This window comes from Halictus rubicundus, chromosome 1 (genome assembly GCF_050948215.1).
Source record: "Halictus rubicundus isolate RS-2024b chromosome 1, iyHalRubi1_principal, whole genome shotgun sequence".
Lineage (NCBI taxonomy): Eukaryota > Metazoa > Arthropoda > Insecta > Hymenoptera > Halictidae > Halictus > Halictus rubicundus.
In genome coordinates, this window is record NC_135149.1 from 14,935,913 (window position 1) to 14,952,486 (window position 16,574).

A 16,574-nucleotide genomic window follows, 5' to 3' on the forward strand; every position below is an offset into this window, starting at 1 on the left:
CTTAACGAGAAGAATATTGGCTGAAATTGCCGTTCAAAATATGAAACTGTGCGCGCAGTTCTTTAATTGAAATTAAGTAGACTGGTCAAGGTTCAGTTGTAATTGAGAATTTCAATTGTACGCGGTTTTAGCACTGAACAAATTGCAAATTGCATCAGATTAACCCTCGGTCTCCTGCGAGTTTTGCGCCTGTGCCGGAGTCTGTTCTGACCCACGTATTTCACTACAGTTTTCTTTCGATATAAGGCGATGGCTCTGGACCGGCTTTCGTCGTATTTCGGATGAAGGAGAAAAAGCGTCGTCTCATATCGGAATAAAATTGTACATACAGTGATTTCTCTATATGTGTCGTCACGACCTGGATGATAAAGGTCGCGGAATTATCCCCACTATCGCGGGGTATACCCCGTGAGAGGTCACGGACTTGTTCACATATATGGAGAATTCACTGTATTGACGGTCGCTCGAAATTATCCCACAGCGACGGGTCACGAATGACACCTGCATATCATACGGAGGGTTAAAGAAAGCGTGTTCATGTACAATCCTGATTGTCTAAAGTGAAGTGTAACGATCGCTCATGAAGTTGGATCAGAATTTCAAATGGGATAAACGTTTTGCCGATATAATGTCCCTTACGGTTAAAGAAACACGGTTACAGTGAATGCAGCTGACGGATGATGATCGATCTACCTATAAAAAAATTTGTCTGGCTGTCACTATTTTTGACACGGCTAATGCGAACATTAACATTCGATGGGGTGCTGGCTAGCCACTAATAACAAGCGTTCGCGTTTAAAGCGATATAATCGACTCCCCATAAAAACGATGATGAATTTTTCAGTCAGATTAATCCCCCAATAATTGTGTCCCTTTTGGTCCCGAGTGTTTAAATCATCATTTAATTACTCAATTTCTGGCGATTAAATTAACCCGTTGCCCTACAATATCGAGTCAGACTCGTGATGAAGATTCTGAACAGAGTCCAATAAATATGTATGTTATTAATTTCCTTTAACACGTTGTCTGCCATGTCACCCATATGTGGGTGACGGAATCATTTGTCCAGGTGTTAAAACGAATTTTTACGTTGATATATTCATTGTACCAAATTTGATTAGGATCTGTAAAATTCAAGAAAGTTGAAGGACTGCTCAACATCATACATTTAATTTTTTTTTCAATTTTTATTTCATTAAATAACTTACTTTGATTTCATGGAATTTTTGAGGTTTTTAGTTGATATGTATCCCTTGGAGAAAACATAGGCATACAATAAATATAAACTATCTTTTATTTTCTATGAAATTCTGAAATAGTAGTGCAAGGGATTAAATGGACAGTAGCCGAAACAGGAACAATAGAAAAATTGCTGAGTCCCGTTAGCTCCTATACGAATAAATATAGCATATTTTCTAATTTCATCAACTGAATCCGGAATTTTCTGGGCAGTGAGCTGATTGCAAGGGTGGAATAAGAGCTTCTCGGAGGTGCACGCAAAAGCATGACAGACCGGGAATCATTAATATTTATTAGCCCGTCCAGGAAAGTAAAAGATCCTGCAACCTTCGTGTTCCGAGGGCTAGACAACAAAGACTTGCAGGGTGTTTCGGTCTTTAATGAGCCTCCGTTCGATGTCTCGTTATTTCCGCGAACAATAGCGTCGCTGGGTAAACAAATCTGTTGCAATCGGAGCGAGACGACGAGAGGTATGGCAGAATCTGGAACGCGGAGACAGTTGGACCATGGGCGGTGAAGGGCGAGGGTTGAAAGAGGAAAATAAGGAAGCTTCTGTGACGGATAGCGTGAACGCCGTTAAAGCACAGTTCATGCATCTTTTATAAGAGCAGAAAACAGGGGGATGCACCCGGCGACGTTGCGAGTAATCGCATGATACGTCGAAGGCTAGGACGAGGGACGGGAACGGATGAGTCGAGGGGAAACACGACGTAGATCACGTGCACGCCAATATTCATTCACTTTGAGAGGCTTAAGCCCCATAATTAACGCGCTCCCGGAATATTTTATCGCACTTTAACCCTGTTACATCTTTGAACGGTCGAGGATGCGCCGCATACACGCTCGGAAGACTTGTGCCGAGTCTTTTTTTCGTCGTGCACGTGACCCTCAGAGGAGACACAGTCCGCGAAATTACCATAGTCGAATGTGTAATTTTAATTCTATTTTAGAAAGACAAATACGTCTCAATATGCTTGTTATATTAAGTCGACTGAAAATATTGGGAATCAGAGTTCTGAGAAGAACTGAACCACGGGTCTGACTCGAGTTGTTTACGTTTGTTCCTTGTGAAGTACCACGACGCAGGTTCGTGTTGTTTACGTTTGGTCCGAACGAGGTACCACGGCTCAGGCTCGTGCTTATTGCTTTTTACACAAATTTCTTACCACGAGTTTCACTCGTTATTCAATAACATCTGTTCTGTTGTATTATATTCTGCCACTTTTGAGGTAACTTATCGTGGTATTGAATTAACCTAGGACTGAATATCTTAATTTTATCTTTGAAATTTAATTTAAAATCGCCTACGAACGCTATCATCGTATTTCGAGAATATAGTCATTTTGACGTTCACTCAGTTTTCCATTGACCTCGCGGGCATATTTTTCCCGTGAAAAGCTGAATACGGCAAGGTGAGGGAGGGCAAATTTGGTGACGGAAAACTTTCTCCGTCGACTTACTTCTCAGCACGAGACCACTTGACCTGGGTCACGTTATTTATCGCCCAGCAGATTTATTTTGGCCTAAAGATGGAAACGTCGGGAGCGTTCCTCTTTTTCGCAGAAGAAAGGAGGACCGGAGTCATAACAGCTTGGTCGAAGTTATTACGTAGCTTGAACGTAAACCGACCTATTGCAAAATTTCGACGTTGTGGCGCAGTAATACAACATTACATTCTACTACAAAAAAAAAGCAAGAAAAAAAGTAATTCTCAATATATTTATTTTTTGTAATAATAAGTTATAATTACACTTGTGCAAACAAAAAATGGATTTTAATAGAACTGTACCAAGTTTTTAAATTCTAATCCTAAATTGTAATAAAATTGTAAGAATAGTAATTGTAAGAATTAGATTTTTCACTACTTTGCTTACAGTATGTTGGGTCCCTTATAATTAATAAACATGATAGTGTGAGTTGCCTTGATGTGGAATATTTTTTTACGCAAATGTCTTACCTGGTTTGAATAATCTTGCAAGAACTTAAGGATAACAAAACTGCACCGTTCTGTTTCCATAAATATGAACGATATGTGTATTGAAGTATAAATAATTATTCTAAAGTGCATTAATGTCAACCAATACGTGTCAATATTTTTCTTCATAATTACTGCTAAGTATCGTTAAGCGAGACTGTTTTCTGGTTAAACATACTCTAAAAGAGAATGCAATTTGCTTCACAAGCTTTATTTAGTATCAAATATTGACCAAAATATGTGACAAGCATTGCTCCTCTTACGGACGTGTAGTATTAGCTTCGTGGCCTATTAAACAAATTTACACGAACTCTCATTGTTGGTCCGGGGTTAGGTCTCATTGATTGGTGCGATGTCTATCAATTATCAAGCAGGAGGCAGGGCAGTTTACCGAAGTAAGCAAACCGAATTGATACGTACCGTTCAGGGTGAATTAAATCATACTTTCCTCACTGCCGAGTGAGACACCAGAATTTTCATCTTAATTGCCATATTAATGTCAACAGCAGACAATGGCGATACACTTTCCGTAAATTTTATACGAGTTTAATGCCCGCGATGGCACCTATATTTTTATGAATGCGAGCAAACTGTCACTGGGTTATAAAAATACAGAAACCGTTGTATTCTTATGTTTAGAATAAACGTCGATCGAAAGAGAAACAAATTTCGAGCTTTGATCACTTCCATCTCATTAGCTCATTAAAACTAACGTAACAAAGAAACTTTTGAATTCTTCTATTTATTTTCGTTTTTTTTTTTTTTACAGTAAAAGAATTCCTTTTTAGGTTGAAAGAAGAACGAATTTTGAAGATTTAATAGTTGAAAAATTGCATATTTACGAGAAACTATCACTAGGTTACTGAATGTCTCGAAATGAAGAAACTGTTGTAAAATTATGTTTATAACATGCGGTGGTTGAAGAAGAAACGGAATTTCAAACTTTGGCAGAAAAATCGCACGTTTGCGGGTATAATGAATGGTAAAAAATTCAACGCGAGTGGTACTATAAGCGAAAGAGTAAATAGGCGATGTTAGATTGTTTACATACACATGACCTCTCACTTTGAGAGGGTCTACGCCTTTAATTAGCACCGAATTGAATATTCACGACCTTTTTCAACTAATCGTCACGGGAAGCTCGGACTCTCTACGATAAATTGATGCGGTCTCACACAGCCTCTGCGGGTGGTACTTCATGTTTCCCCTAACTTCTATTTTCTCTACGTTCTATTCCGCCTGGTAAAGTTCAATTAATTATACGGGCGAGAATTTTTCCACCATGAAAAACAGACCTCCACAAAAACATTAAAAAAAAAACTTCATACCAAATTCAGGATTTTATGCAGTTATGACAAAAGTTGAATATAAAACGTGAACACGATTAAAAGAGTTGAGCAACAGAGAAATATTTTTTGCAAAAAAATAGCGAACCTTTTTAATATTATAGACAGTCTTAAAATAATTTACACATTTACATACGATTTTATAGAAACTGATGACAGCCGCCAAAGCCTTTCTTGAATCTTACAGCAATATTACAATTTTGGGTTTTCTGCTTCATAATCGAGAAATTATAGACTTTCCATCCCAATTTTGCCGAGAGGGATTTGTTGCTACAAATTATGCAGTTCTATCTTGTTTGTTGTAATCCTGCCCAAAACTTCTAATTTGCATCCCGGCAGACTCTAGACCCGGTTGTTTGTAAATTTAATACGTGTTAAGAGGAATTAGCAATTATCGCGTCTCGTTTATCGCGTAACAAGCAAAATTACCGAATTTACATAACCGCCGGAGTCGCACGCGGCGCACATTAATTAACACATATATTAATTGTACCGTACAGCAGGCGGGTTCTCCGGGTAATAGCGGACAGGGACGTTCAGAGTGCGCGAATAACTTGCGAGAGTCAACGAAAAATGAAGTGAATTGGCACACACACAGCCGGAAGATCATGTAATTGAAGGAATTTTCAGGGCCGGGAAACCTCGGTTAAATTCGTAAACTTCGCTGATAAGATAAAGAAGGGTGCCAAAGGGGGTGCGAGTGATTAAATCCGGAGTTAATGTCACGCTTCCCATAATTGTGCTCTTCGAGTTCAAGTGGCGTGGCTTGCCTCTGTCACAGACAATTCGTGTCACTTAGGCTCCGCTTACTTTCCTTTGTCTTCGTTAAGTTCGGATTAATACTGGAACTATAGTCGACGATCAATGTTACAATTCTGCGCAGCGTAACGACGTTACGCAATTGTATCTAACGTCGGACTGCGTAAATGCCAGTGAATATTAATGCGAATATTACTAATTTAATTGCGAAAGGTACTTTAGTCAAAAATGTTTAATTTCCAAGCTCAGTATTTTCACTGTGTTTTAATTGTGCACATAACATAATGCCAATTGCTAGTACAGTAAAGTCTGGATCTAAGCCGAACGGAGCTACACGATCTTAGTCAGTTCGCCTAACCCCTCCACTGGGGGGCATACTCCACGAGGGGCCGAGAAGCTCGAGCTGCCTCGGTCGCCGAGCAGTGTAAACATACAAGTCTTGTTTACACGTGCTGTCCTTTTCTACGTTCGGCGCGGTCGTAGCAGCCCTGCACGATTTATGTCATAGCACGGACCCGACTGGGCTTAGATTAAGAATTTACTGTGTGCAGTTTGAGTTTGTACGGGGATACTGGACCAGAATAGCATGACTGTTTTATTCGAATTTCAACTTGGAATCGTAAAGGAGATATTTGGCAATCTTTATGCAAAATAAAAATTGACGCAACTTCAACAAACCGGAAAAATATAAAAATCCATCCCCTATGTTTACAGACGTAACAGGTCGAAATAGACACGTTATTTGAATGTTTGTCCGGTGTGTTTACTGTTCTGTGTTTTTCCTACATACTTTCTCCACGGTCTAATAATAACAATGCCGAACGGTGGTTTAACCAATTTTTACCGAGACGAGTGGGCAGTATTCGCGGAAATCTTTTTGCTGTCGAAGCCGCAGGGGCAGCCGCGGCCAACCAGGCTCCTCACTTAGGTTGCACAAGTTTATCAGGTAGCAGATTAATTGTTCGGTGGTCGGGGAATTTACGATGGGGGACCCCGGTAGTTTATGCGATGCCGTGTAATAACTTTCTTCCCGCAAGAAGCATGAACTTATGCAAGGAATTTTGTTCCGTATATCGTCGCTTCCCGCATTCAGCTAATGAATTTACGGGCTCCTTGCCGACCGCGGGTGCTGTGCCACCAAATTCTCATCACTCTGTCGTCGAACATGAAAGATTAAAACTTATCGGAGCCCTGATATTTCCCAGGCGGACGTGTATCGAGCGTATTTCCCGATAACAAATCTGTCACTTGGCTCGGCCTACTTGCCACCCGGGAATTGTTATTCAATTTTATTTCCTGACACAGTTCGGTCTCAATGTCATTTTTGTTTAATCTTAGCCTTGACATCGAACGGCTGATGCTGCCATGCAGATCGCGAATTCAACGTGCTCGCTACCGGCGTTTATGACAGTTGCAGCCTTCGTAGTTATAATTAGAGGATCGTGTGCGTTTATGGCGAAAACGTGCGAGTTAAACGGAAAATAGTGGAAAGAAGAAACAGAGTTAGAAGAATGGGAGAATATGGTCATGATTATTTTCGTCACAATTTTCGATACGTAGATAATTTTAGTTTAATCACTCCCTTGAGTTCCTCTGATATTTAGGATTTATACACCTCTTCTTTAAGCACATAAAACGATATCTTTTTATGTACAAGAAACCGCGAGAATAGTACAGAAAGCATAATTAGGATTTTCTGCATTTTCGACAAGAATTAGCTGCAACTTCAAACAATGGACATATTAAAAAAAATTTAATAAGTGATTTAAATCAATAAATAAATAATAATAATAATTTAAAAAATTTAAGAGCATCAACGTATTGGTTTCAGCTTGATGGAATAGTTAGAAGAAGAAAGAAATTTTTGTCTAGGCCCTGTGTATTGCAATCGATGCAAACATTTTTCATTTTGCATGAAGGTCCACCAGTTTAATACTTAGTGTAGATGGTATAAAAGAAACGTAGGAAATAATTAAAAAGAGTGTAGAAAGACGCTGATTGGAATGAAATTGTAGGCTAAAACGAATGACAGACTGCCTTTCAAAATGATCGAGTGTTCCATTTTATTCAGAATACTGGTTAAAATTATCTACTCTGTAGTACAATTTCGATTTTGGTTGCGATAGAACGCTATTATGGTAAATTATCAGCAATCGGTAGCGAATTGTCTCGCAAATTTTCTTTGGCATTGTAAAGCCGAAATTTGATTCATCGCTAAGCGCGTTTACTCGGACTGTCGCGCGTCAAATTAACTTTGAGTGACTGACTCAAATGGCGAGCAAGTGACAGTTTATGATCCGTGTTGCACAATTTACGCCGCCAATGTTTGACGCAAATAAACTCGACTAGTCTGAGCGAGAGTAATCGTAGGCAGTTAGGCGATCGGTTAGGCGACGTGTTCTTCGTTTGACAGCCGGAGAACAAATGTTGACTTCGAGAAAGTTGATTAAAATTATCTGCGCATTGCAAGCATTACTTTTCATTACCCTCTTGGAGAATGGATATTTTTAGCACAGTAATGAGTAAATAATTTTTTTGGTAACAATTTTTTTGTCATTCATGTTTTACAACTACTGAGCTCAATTATTATCCACTCCTTGTCATTCCAGATTTAACGTTTGACTTTAACGAATCGTAGATAAACGATAACGGAAATTGAATCCTGCAATAAATAAACGAATAACGATTCGTTATTTTCTGTGCTTTGTTCAAATAAGAGTTTATCTGAATAACGTCGAACGCTGCCTGTTATCTCAAAATGGTCAACGATTTATCACACATACACGTACGTTGACACTTGTCGGAAATACTCGTGGAGAACTGTCCGAGGTGTTCGCGGACAATTGATTATCCGATTTATTCGCGATGTCTGTGTCATGGGATTCACGATCGCGAAAGAAAAAATTACGCTTGGTCGCTGTAACTTAATCTGAGAATTGATTATCACAGAAACTTGTGTTTTTCTAGCTGCGTAAATTTTTATTTGAATAGACGGGACAACTTTTCAGAGAAAACTGTATGAATTCATCTACTAGGGTAAGGGACCCAATTACTGTGCGTATATTAGTTATACTTCTTTTCAAAGCATAATGAATATTAAAAAAGAGATTTTTATTTCATTAAAACTAGTTAATATAGATGCTATATATCTCTTCTTCAATATTCATTATGCTTTAAAAATAAGTGTAATTAATATTGGCACAGTAATGGGGTCCCTTACCCTACGTTGACAAATATATAAAAATCAAATTGATGCGTTAGAATCTGAATGGATAGCAGCCATGAAATCGTCAAAAGGACCACTTCGCGAAGGTTAACGTGCAAAGCTGAATATTTCCATTTTGCATTGTCTGATTCACATTTTTAAAATCGACACGGAACGAACAAGCACACCCCCTTGTCGGCTTCACATCTGATTTGGTAGCACCCTCCGCTCATAAAACAGGGAATACAACTCTCGCGATTATACGCGAAAATGATAACGACAGAATCTATAAACGAGCATGTTTTCCGTCGCTTCCCTCGTGGAGGGGGGGGGGGGGGGGAGCGTCGTATCAGTAAATGTTTCCTTTATGATCCTCCTCAAAAAGAACTGATTCCCAGAAGCACTTACGATTGTATCAGAGACGTCAGCTTATAAGGCAAACATCGGGGAAACATCAGTAGACAAAGATATACATGGAAAATGATGTCCCTGTGACACTGAGAACATTCCCCGCGGGAGTGCTTACAGGAAAATGGCAGTCGGAGTTATTTTATCCGATTGATTCGTGCAAAATAGTTCGAGAGAGTAATTACTCGCTTGTGTTGCGCAGGGTGGGCAGATAATGTGTTACAAACTGTTTTCTCTGGCGCTATCGCATATATTACTTTGTGTGTTGTGAGAGAAAACATTTAAAACAATTTAATCTGAAAAATATTACGGGGGTGAGGTTGTTAAGGGTGCGTCCTCATATTTTAAAATTGTACATTCATTCTTCCATGTTCAGAATCAAACCTATCAACTTTCATTCAAGATAACTTTTTGAAAAGGATAATTTATGCTCATGTAATTATATTACACTATTCTATTCTATTCATTGATGCCGACTTTCGATTATGCAAACTAGCACTTATTAACACTAGGTTTACGGAGCACTAGAAATCACTATTTTACATTACTTTATAAAAATAACATGAATGTATCTATCAAAATTTGTCGCCATTTCGTTTTAAATAATATATACCCAAAGAAATCAATTTGTTAAATAATTCCTCACGAATGGATCCTTACAATCTCAATATTCGTAAATTAAAAATGTTAGAATCCGCTATTTTGACGGGTCCGGAAATCTAGTGTTAATAGCAGGAGCAAAGAGAAATTGTCTGACTATGCAAGGCTAAATCTAATTAACCTACCGAGCCTTAAAAGTAACTAATACATGTTGTCTTATAAAAATGACGAGATTGAATTTATTTGGATCTTGTACGGTTCGTATTGTAATACATGCTCTCCTAAATATATTTATTTAATCATTTCCCACGAAAGCATTTTCACAATTTCAGTAATTGTAAAATAAAAAATCTGGAATGGTCATTTCGACTGGCGGTGGTAGGTTCAGAGTAAATCTGCTAGAACTAGCTAATAATGACAAGATTGTCTACTCAGACTTTATACAATTTTTATTGTATGCAGTATAATGACAAGAATAAGTCTTATTAAGAAGGCTAAATTGTATGAATATGCTGCCTTCACAACTTACAGCACGCCACAAAGCTGATTGTGCCAATACCTCGTGATCCACTGTACTAATTGTTCACCCGTTCACCAACAGAAAAAGCTACTCCGCCTCTCAAAAAAAAAAATTGTATCCTCGAATTTTGGGCAGACTCGAGTACGTTGTTCGCGGCGGTTCGACAACGTATCCGCGCAGCGATGGCGAGAAAAACATCTGTCGCAGGAGGGGGGAGGAAACGTTTACGCTGAAAAGTAAACTCAACGAGTAGGAAACGCGCAAAGCTGTCTGACCCGGATTCCCTCCGGTTTCCGGCCGGGCAATATTAAAATTTTCCACGTGCTCGCCGTGATGAGTGACAGATAAGTCCCGCCTGAAACGAAAAAATCCACAGTGGGGCGAGGAGGGAGGAGGGGAGGGGGAGGGGGGAGAGGAGGGGTGGGCAACAATGCAAGTCGACGAGGAAACGAGTCGATACCCGTGCCCGCGTCGTCACGTAACGTCATTGCTCTTGTCTGGATCCGCGACATTTGACAATGGTTGAACGGCGAACCCGCGAACCACGAGCCGAACGAACGAACGCCGGGGTGGAAATGTCGTCTCGGTAGTTGGCGCACGTGTGCCTCTCGCGCGGCTGTGTTCACTCGATTGTACGCATTCACGTCGCTAAACAATGCCTCCGGGTCCGTCGCTTTCCCGATACTCCTTCCGCGCCCGCCTCTTTCGTTTCTCTGTGTCAATTATTCTACTATTTCTTCCACCATTCCAGTTCTCGTTATTTTCTGTCGTCTTGTCCTGCCGGCTGATAGTCGCGGACTTCGGTGTCCTACCACCCACCGCGTTTCGTCGAGCGAACTCGAACACTGGTTATTTTATTGGAGACATACTACAGCGAATTCTCGATATATGTCAACAGCACGGGTCTTGCCAGCGCCGTGTATCGTACAGGAGACTCCTCGGCGTCCGAGACCTCTTGAGCTTCGAAACTCCTCAGGAGGTATGCCCTGCGGTAGTGGGGATAATTCCGCGACGTTTATCATCCTGGCCTTGGCGACATATATAGAGAAATCACTGTATTTCGTGTAGCGTGGTTTTAGAGTCGCGTCATTACCTCAGGTTATTAGTAAACTGCGAGTTTCCATGCAAAATTGTCTGCGTCGATTGCAAGAAACTAGTCGTGTCATGAAATATGGTTCTAACGTTGTTAACACTAGGTTTACGGGACCTGTTAAAATAAAGGGTTCTAATATTTTTAATTCACAATTACCGAGATTGTAATGATGCATCCATGAGAAATTATTCAACAAATTTATTTCTTTGGGTATATACTATACAAAAGAATAGCTATAAGTTTCGATAGATCAATTCTCGTTCTTTTTATAAAATAATGTAGAATAGTAATTTTTAGTGGTCCGGAAACCTAGTGTTAATTGTTCGACAGTTTCGGAGAATGTGATTGGTTCTGACATCCACGTTACGTTGGTCGCATTTGTTTGGGCTGCTCTTATTAACCCCTTACTGTCAACACATTTGTTGTCCCAATGTCACACATGAGTAACTGCTTCGATCAATTTATCTGTGGCGGTACAGTCCAACTACTCTGGCCTTGCAGATTGTCCATGAATTTTCAATTTGATTCAAATCGGGCGGATTCCCAAGCCAGTCTAAGCGATTTAGTTTCCCTTCTCTGGGCATGGCTATAGTCCGTAGTTACCGAAGTTACACACACTATACACACACCGAAGCTACTACATTCCACGTTACCATTACTACATAATACTTTCTGGAGGTTTATGTTAATATTCTTTGCACTATGAGTGCATCGAGTAGCATCTCCTCATTAACATATACAGGGTGATCGATTACAGGTGGACGAAAATTTAGGGGGTGGTTCTCCAAGACAATGTAAGATGAAAATGAAGACTAAGAAAATTTCGATTTCGGCTTCACTTTTGATTTATTATCAATTAAAAATACGCCTAAAATGCGGCAACCCGACCAACAGAGGTGTAAAATGAAATGACCCAATCGGACGGTTTACACGCCGAATTCTTGCCAGGTGACTTCTTGCGAAGCACGCGGAGAATCTGTCACTTGATACGTGACTGTCACGCACCTCTATGACATATACAACGTACACCTTTGTTGGCCGGGTTGCCGCATTTTAGGCAGATCTTTAATGGTTAATAACTAAAAATGAAGCCGAAATTACAATTTTTTTACTCTTCATTTTCGTCTTATATTGTCGAGGAGAACCACCCCTTAAATTCTCTTTCGGCTGTAGTCGAACACCTTGTGTAAGTTACTTCTAAATTATGCAATGTAAGAACGCGACCCATTGCAAACGTACTGCACAACTTAAAACGGATCGAAACCCAAGAATCACATAAGTTATATTATAAGAATACGAATAAGAATGCGATAAGTGTTAAAAGAAAATTCTGGTCGGCGAAGTATTAAAATCGGCCACCCTGTATACAGATCGGTCTCGCATCTTACCATTTTCCTCGATTCATTTTCTTCTTCCGTCGACCTATTTCTGCCTCCCCCATTTCTCTCCTCGGCCGTAGAAGCCTGCTTGTCGCTTTCTCATTCTTCCTCGTTCATCTACTCGTCCTCGGCCGGCTCGCGGAACAGTTTAAAAGGGGCGGTGGCTAAATGCATTGTCTAATTGCGAGGAAAACGAGATATATGGGCCCTGCAGCTACAGGCCAGGTAACGGGGTTACTCCCGTGCATCTTTCTTGAATGCGCGTTCGGCGTTTACCGAGGGTAACGGGAGAGGGGGGTGGTTGCAAAAGGGACGGCGAAGGGGTGGCAGGGGGGATGGCTGTCTGGTCGTTAGCCGGCAGACAAAACAATCCGAGCGTGGCTGCTTTCCACTGCAACCCGAGGAAAAGCTTCTCGTGCATTAGTCACGCTCATTTTTCAGAACGTCGCACACCGGGACGCGACAATAATTAGACCTGGCCTGAACTTGGTTAATAATTACGCGAGCCTCTCGGATTCCCAGTCGCCTCGATGTTTTGATATTCGACGCTGCCGATATTCTCAGGATTTCCGAAATTCTAACGAGATGCATACGAATAAAAATAATGATAATAAGAATAATCATAATTCTGTCTTGGTATTATGAAAACTTCGGGTCGAATTGGCATTTACAGTGAATTCTCGATACTTGTCAACAACACGGGTCTTGCCAGCGTCGTGTATTGTCCAGGAGACATACCTGAGCCATCCTCGGCGTCCGAGGAATCTCGAGCTTCGTGGACCCTCACGGGGTGTACCCCGCGGTAGTGGGGATAATTCCGCGACGTTTATCATCCAGGTCTTGACGACATATACAGAGAAATCACTGTATGTCACTATTACATCAAATAACTATGTCCTTTTTTATTTTGTATAATTCTTTAGTGATCATATTGGATGCTCTACTGGATATCAAACAACTTAGGTTTGAAACATTTTTGTGTGCAAGTAATTTATAAGTTTTAGTCAGTAAAGTTAAGTGACTCACCCTGTATACAATCCACAATCTCTCTCTCCATTCTACGAATCAGTAAGGATTCAATTTAGCGCTGTAGCTAGGCAATTGTTCTATTATCCGAACACTCCACTGACTAGTTCGAATGATCGAGGTTCTATTTAATCGTGTACTGCACGAGCAAACGTGCTACGAATTGTGTCATGTTTAGATTGATTTGAACCAGAAAAATGTTACGAATACGTGGGTCAATGTTTTATAAAAAGATCATTCCTAACAATACAGATTCGTCATTAGATTAGTATATATTGTCTCACCGTATCGCGTCATGGTTCTCGGTAATTGAGCTTCCGGGTCTTCCAAATATCGCGCACGTCCCTTTTACATATATAGAGACATTACTGTATTACTTGTCACGTCATATATGATAATGGAAACAGCTGGGAACTGATGGCAAAGTCAGATGTCGAAAAGCAATTTGAATATGATATGCGCGAATTTCGGTGGGAAGAGGTTGGCTATAATTCAACCCGTTTCTGACGGGTAATAAGTAGAAAGTTTTATACGCAGTTTAATGGTTTTTTAACTTTCCTCTTATTTCTGGAATTACATTCGATCTGGAAAGTTTCTGACGATTAAGGGCGTACGTTATCCGGGTCTGGGAATTGCGGAATTTAGGAAACATTTGCTCCAAATGTTTTAAATCAGATATAATTTTAGCTTGGTTTTAATACATATGGACATTAGTTCGTTGGGAATTAATTAATGACTGAGTAATAATTAGTATTAATTATTGGTATTAATAATTAGTATTATTTTTATTATTTTTCCGTTATTCGACAGTACTTCGATCGATGGCTTCGCTACTTTTTGTAAATTAAAACTTAATTGGACTGAAAAAACTAACGGGATTTATATTGATAAAAATTGCGGTCAACAAAAAACGGACATTGTCATGGCCTTTTCCAGTAACACTGTAAAAGTTGCACAACCGAATCATTGTATACTACATGCATATTCGGTACAAATTACTTGCGAGTACGAAACAATTTAGTAGAATTATTGCACACAGATAAATTGATACTTTCTCTGAGGCTACCTTATTCGCAACGCGAATTGTAACTTGGAGCTTTGCCAAACAGAGGCACAGCCTAATCTTCCCCTCGTTACTGTATACGAGAAGAAAATTATATCCACGGAGCATAAATTTTTACCATTTATTTCAGTCGTGAATTCCCGTTATTAACAGTCTACGCGTTACAGTCCAGGTTCATTACAGACCAAATTAAATTCCCTACTTTCTTTCAATTGTTTCACCAGCCGAAAGATGAAACAAATATGTGACTATCCTTTGTGGACGTTACGATATCACAAACTAATTACGATTACTATGTATAAATAAACAATATAAAGGGGAATGGGCATTTTCTCGTTACACAGAAAATAAGCTAACTTCATGTTCCTTTTTCTCAGTAACAATTCAACCGATCGTGCCGGTACAGACGGATTGGCAGTATCGTCTAGGTTGAAGGTAAAAAGGTCCATCTATTGATAGGGTTGTACAATATTTTCTGTTTGTTATTTCAAGATGCACTTCGGCTAAAACACACCCCTGGCAAGGTATCAGATGCTCGAAAAATTTCAAGTTGATAACTGCTCTAGGTTTTGAGAAAAAGTAACATGAAGTTTGCTTACAGAGAAACAGAGTTGCGGACGAGCGTGCCGTGCTTAAGAGGGGGCCGTGCAACAAAAATGGTTCCGAAATTGCAATGTAATAGGATCGTGAATAGAAATAAGAACAATAACCTCATAACATATAACATTTCCACCTTATTACACGGATTCTTCTCCTTTTTTTTTTCTAGATCTCCACGTTAGTATCGCACAGGGAACGTCCGCTATGCTCGGGCAGAAGTTACCGTGCGGTCGACCGGATCGGTCAAGCGGTGAATCTGGCGGTCGAGAGGTTCGTCACCGTCGGCGAAACAATCGCAGATAACAATCCGGAGATCAAGCAGGACATGTACGAGGCATGCAAGGAGGCGAGAGTTGCCGGTGAGTCGAAAATTTTTCAGAATTTCTTTTTAAAGAAGCTCCTAATTACAGTGTTTACTCGATATACATATGTCCAACACACGGCTCCAGCCAGGAACATATATCGGCCAGGAGATGCTATTCTTTGATCCACGACACCTTACACTCCTCGGCAACCGAGGTCTCTCGAGATTCTCGGCTCCTCACGGGGTATACCCCGCGGTGGTAGGGGTAATTCTGGGACTTTTATCGGCTAGGACATATATAAATACTGTACTTAACTACTGTACTCAGTTTTTCGAAGGCGATTCGAAAGCTCAGTTGAGTATCAAATAAGATGTACAGTGATTTTTCTATATATGTCGCCAAGGCCTGGATGATAAACGTCGCGGAATCGTCCCCGCTACCTCGGGGTATACCCCGCGAGGAGCCGCGAAGCTGGAGAATAAACACGGCTCGGGCATGTCTTCTGGACGATACACGTCGCTGGCAAGACTCGTGTTGTTGACATATATCGAGAATTCTGTGTATCGATGCCTAGAACTTATTAATTGTCTCTGATGTGTCTTTGGACGCTTTTTGTGGGTTCGAACGAAGGAGACCGGTTCGAAATTAGCTTAACGAAATGTTTACGGGAGCCGCGGCGTCGGAACGTTGTCCGCTTAGGTGTCATCATTAAAGCTTCTTATGCAAACGTAGAGCTCTTAAAAAGCGGCGCGAGACACGTTCCAAAGCCATACCTGGGATATAAAGACGTGTGTCGCGAGTTGTCGCGTCTGAAAGCTGAAAAGATATCTCTTCGCAGACCAGCATTCATGTTCGCGCCGACGCTCTGCAGAGAAACGTAGCCATTGTGTTCCCAACAAGTTTTGCTGTAGAGCGAAGTCGAGCTGCACTCTGCTCTCTTGACAGTCAGACCTCGGTGTATCAATAGAGCGAGCGAATCTACCGGCGCAAGTAGAATCTCCGGTGAAACACCACCGGCGCTTCATGCTCCTTCCGCGACTGAATCTCTCTCTCTCT

At 40.5% G+C, this 16,574-nt stretch overlaps 2 protein-coding genes and 1 long non-coding RNA gene across 5 annotated transcripts in view; 2 read left to right on the forward strand and 1 right to left on the reverse strand.

Annotated features, from left to right (window-relative positions):
- Positions 1–16,574, reverse strand: part of LOC143354886 (uncharacterized) — a 199,089-nt gene that overhangs the window by 140,531 nt on the left and 41,984 nt on the right. Inside the window, exon 2 of the long non-coding RNA XR_013082402.1 lies at positions 12,076–12,174. This is a non-coding gene — a long non-coding RNA (uncharacterized LOC143354886). The remainder of the gene's footprint in view (positions 1–12,075; positions 12,175–16,574) is intronic.
- Positions 1–16,574, forward strand: part of Alpha-catr (alpha-catenin related) — a 119,679-nt gene that overhangs the window by 52,474 nt on the left and 50,631 nt on the right. For all 3 annotated transcript variants that reach the window (XM_076788791.1, XM_076788769.1, XM_076788780.1), the window contains exon 2: positions 15,383–15,572. In XM_076788791.1, the coding sequence (XP_076644906.1) occupies positions 15,383–15,572 (190 nt within the window). The remainder of the gene's footprint in view (positions 1–15,382; positions 15,573–16,574) is intronic.
- Positions 1–16,574, forward strand: part of LOC143354838 (uncharacterized) — a 453,699-nt gene that overhangs the window by 19,852 nt on the left and 417,273 nt on the right. The gene's annotated exons all lie outside the window — the stretch shown is intronic.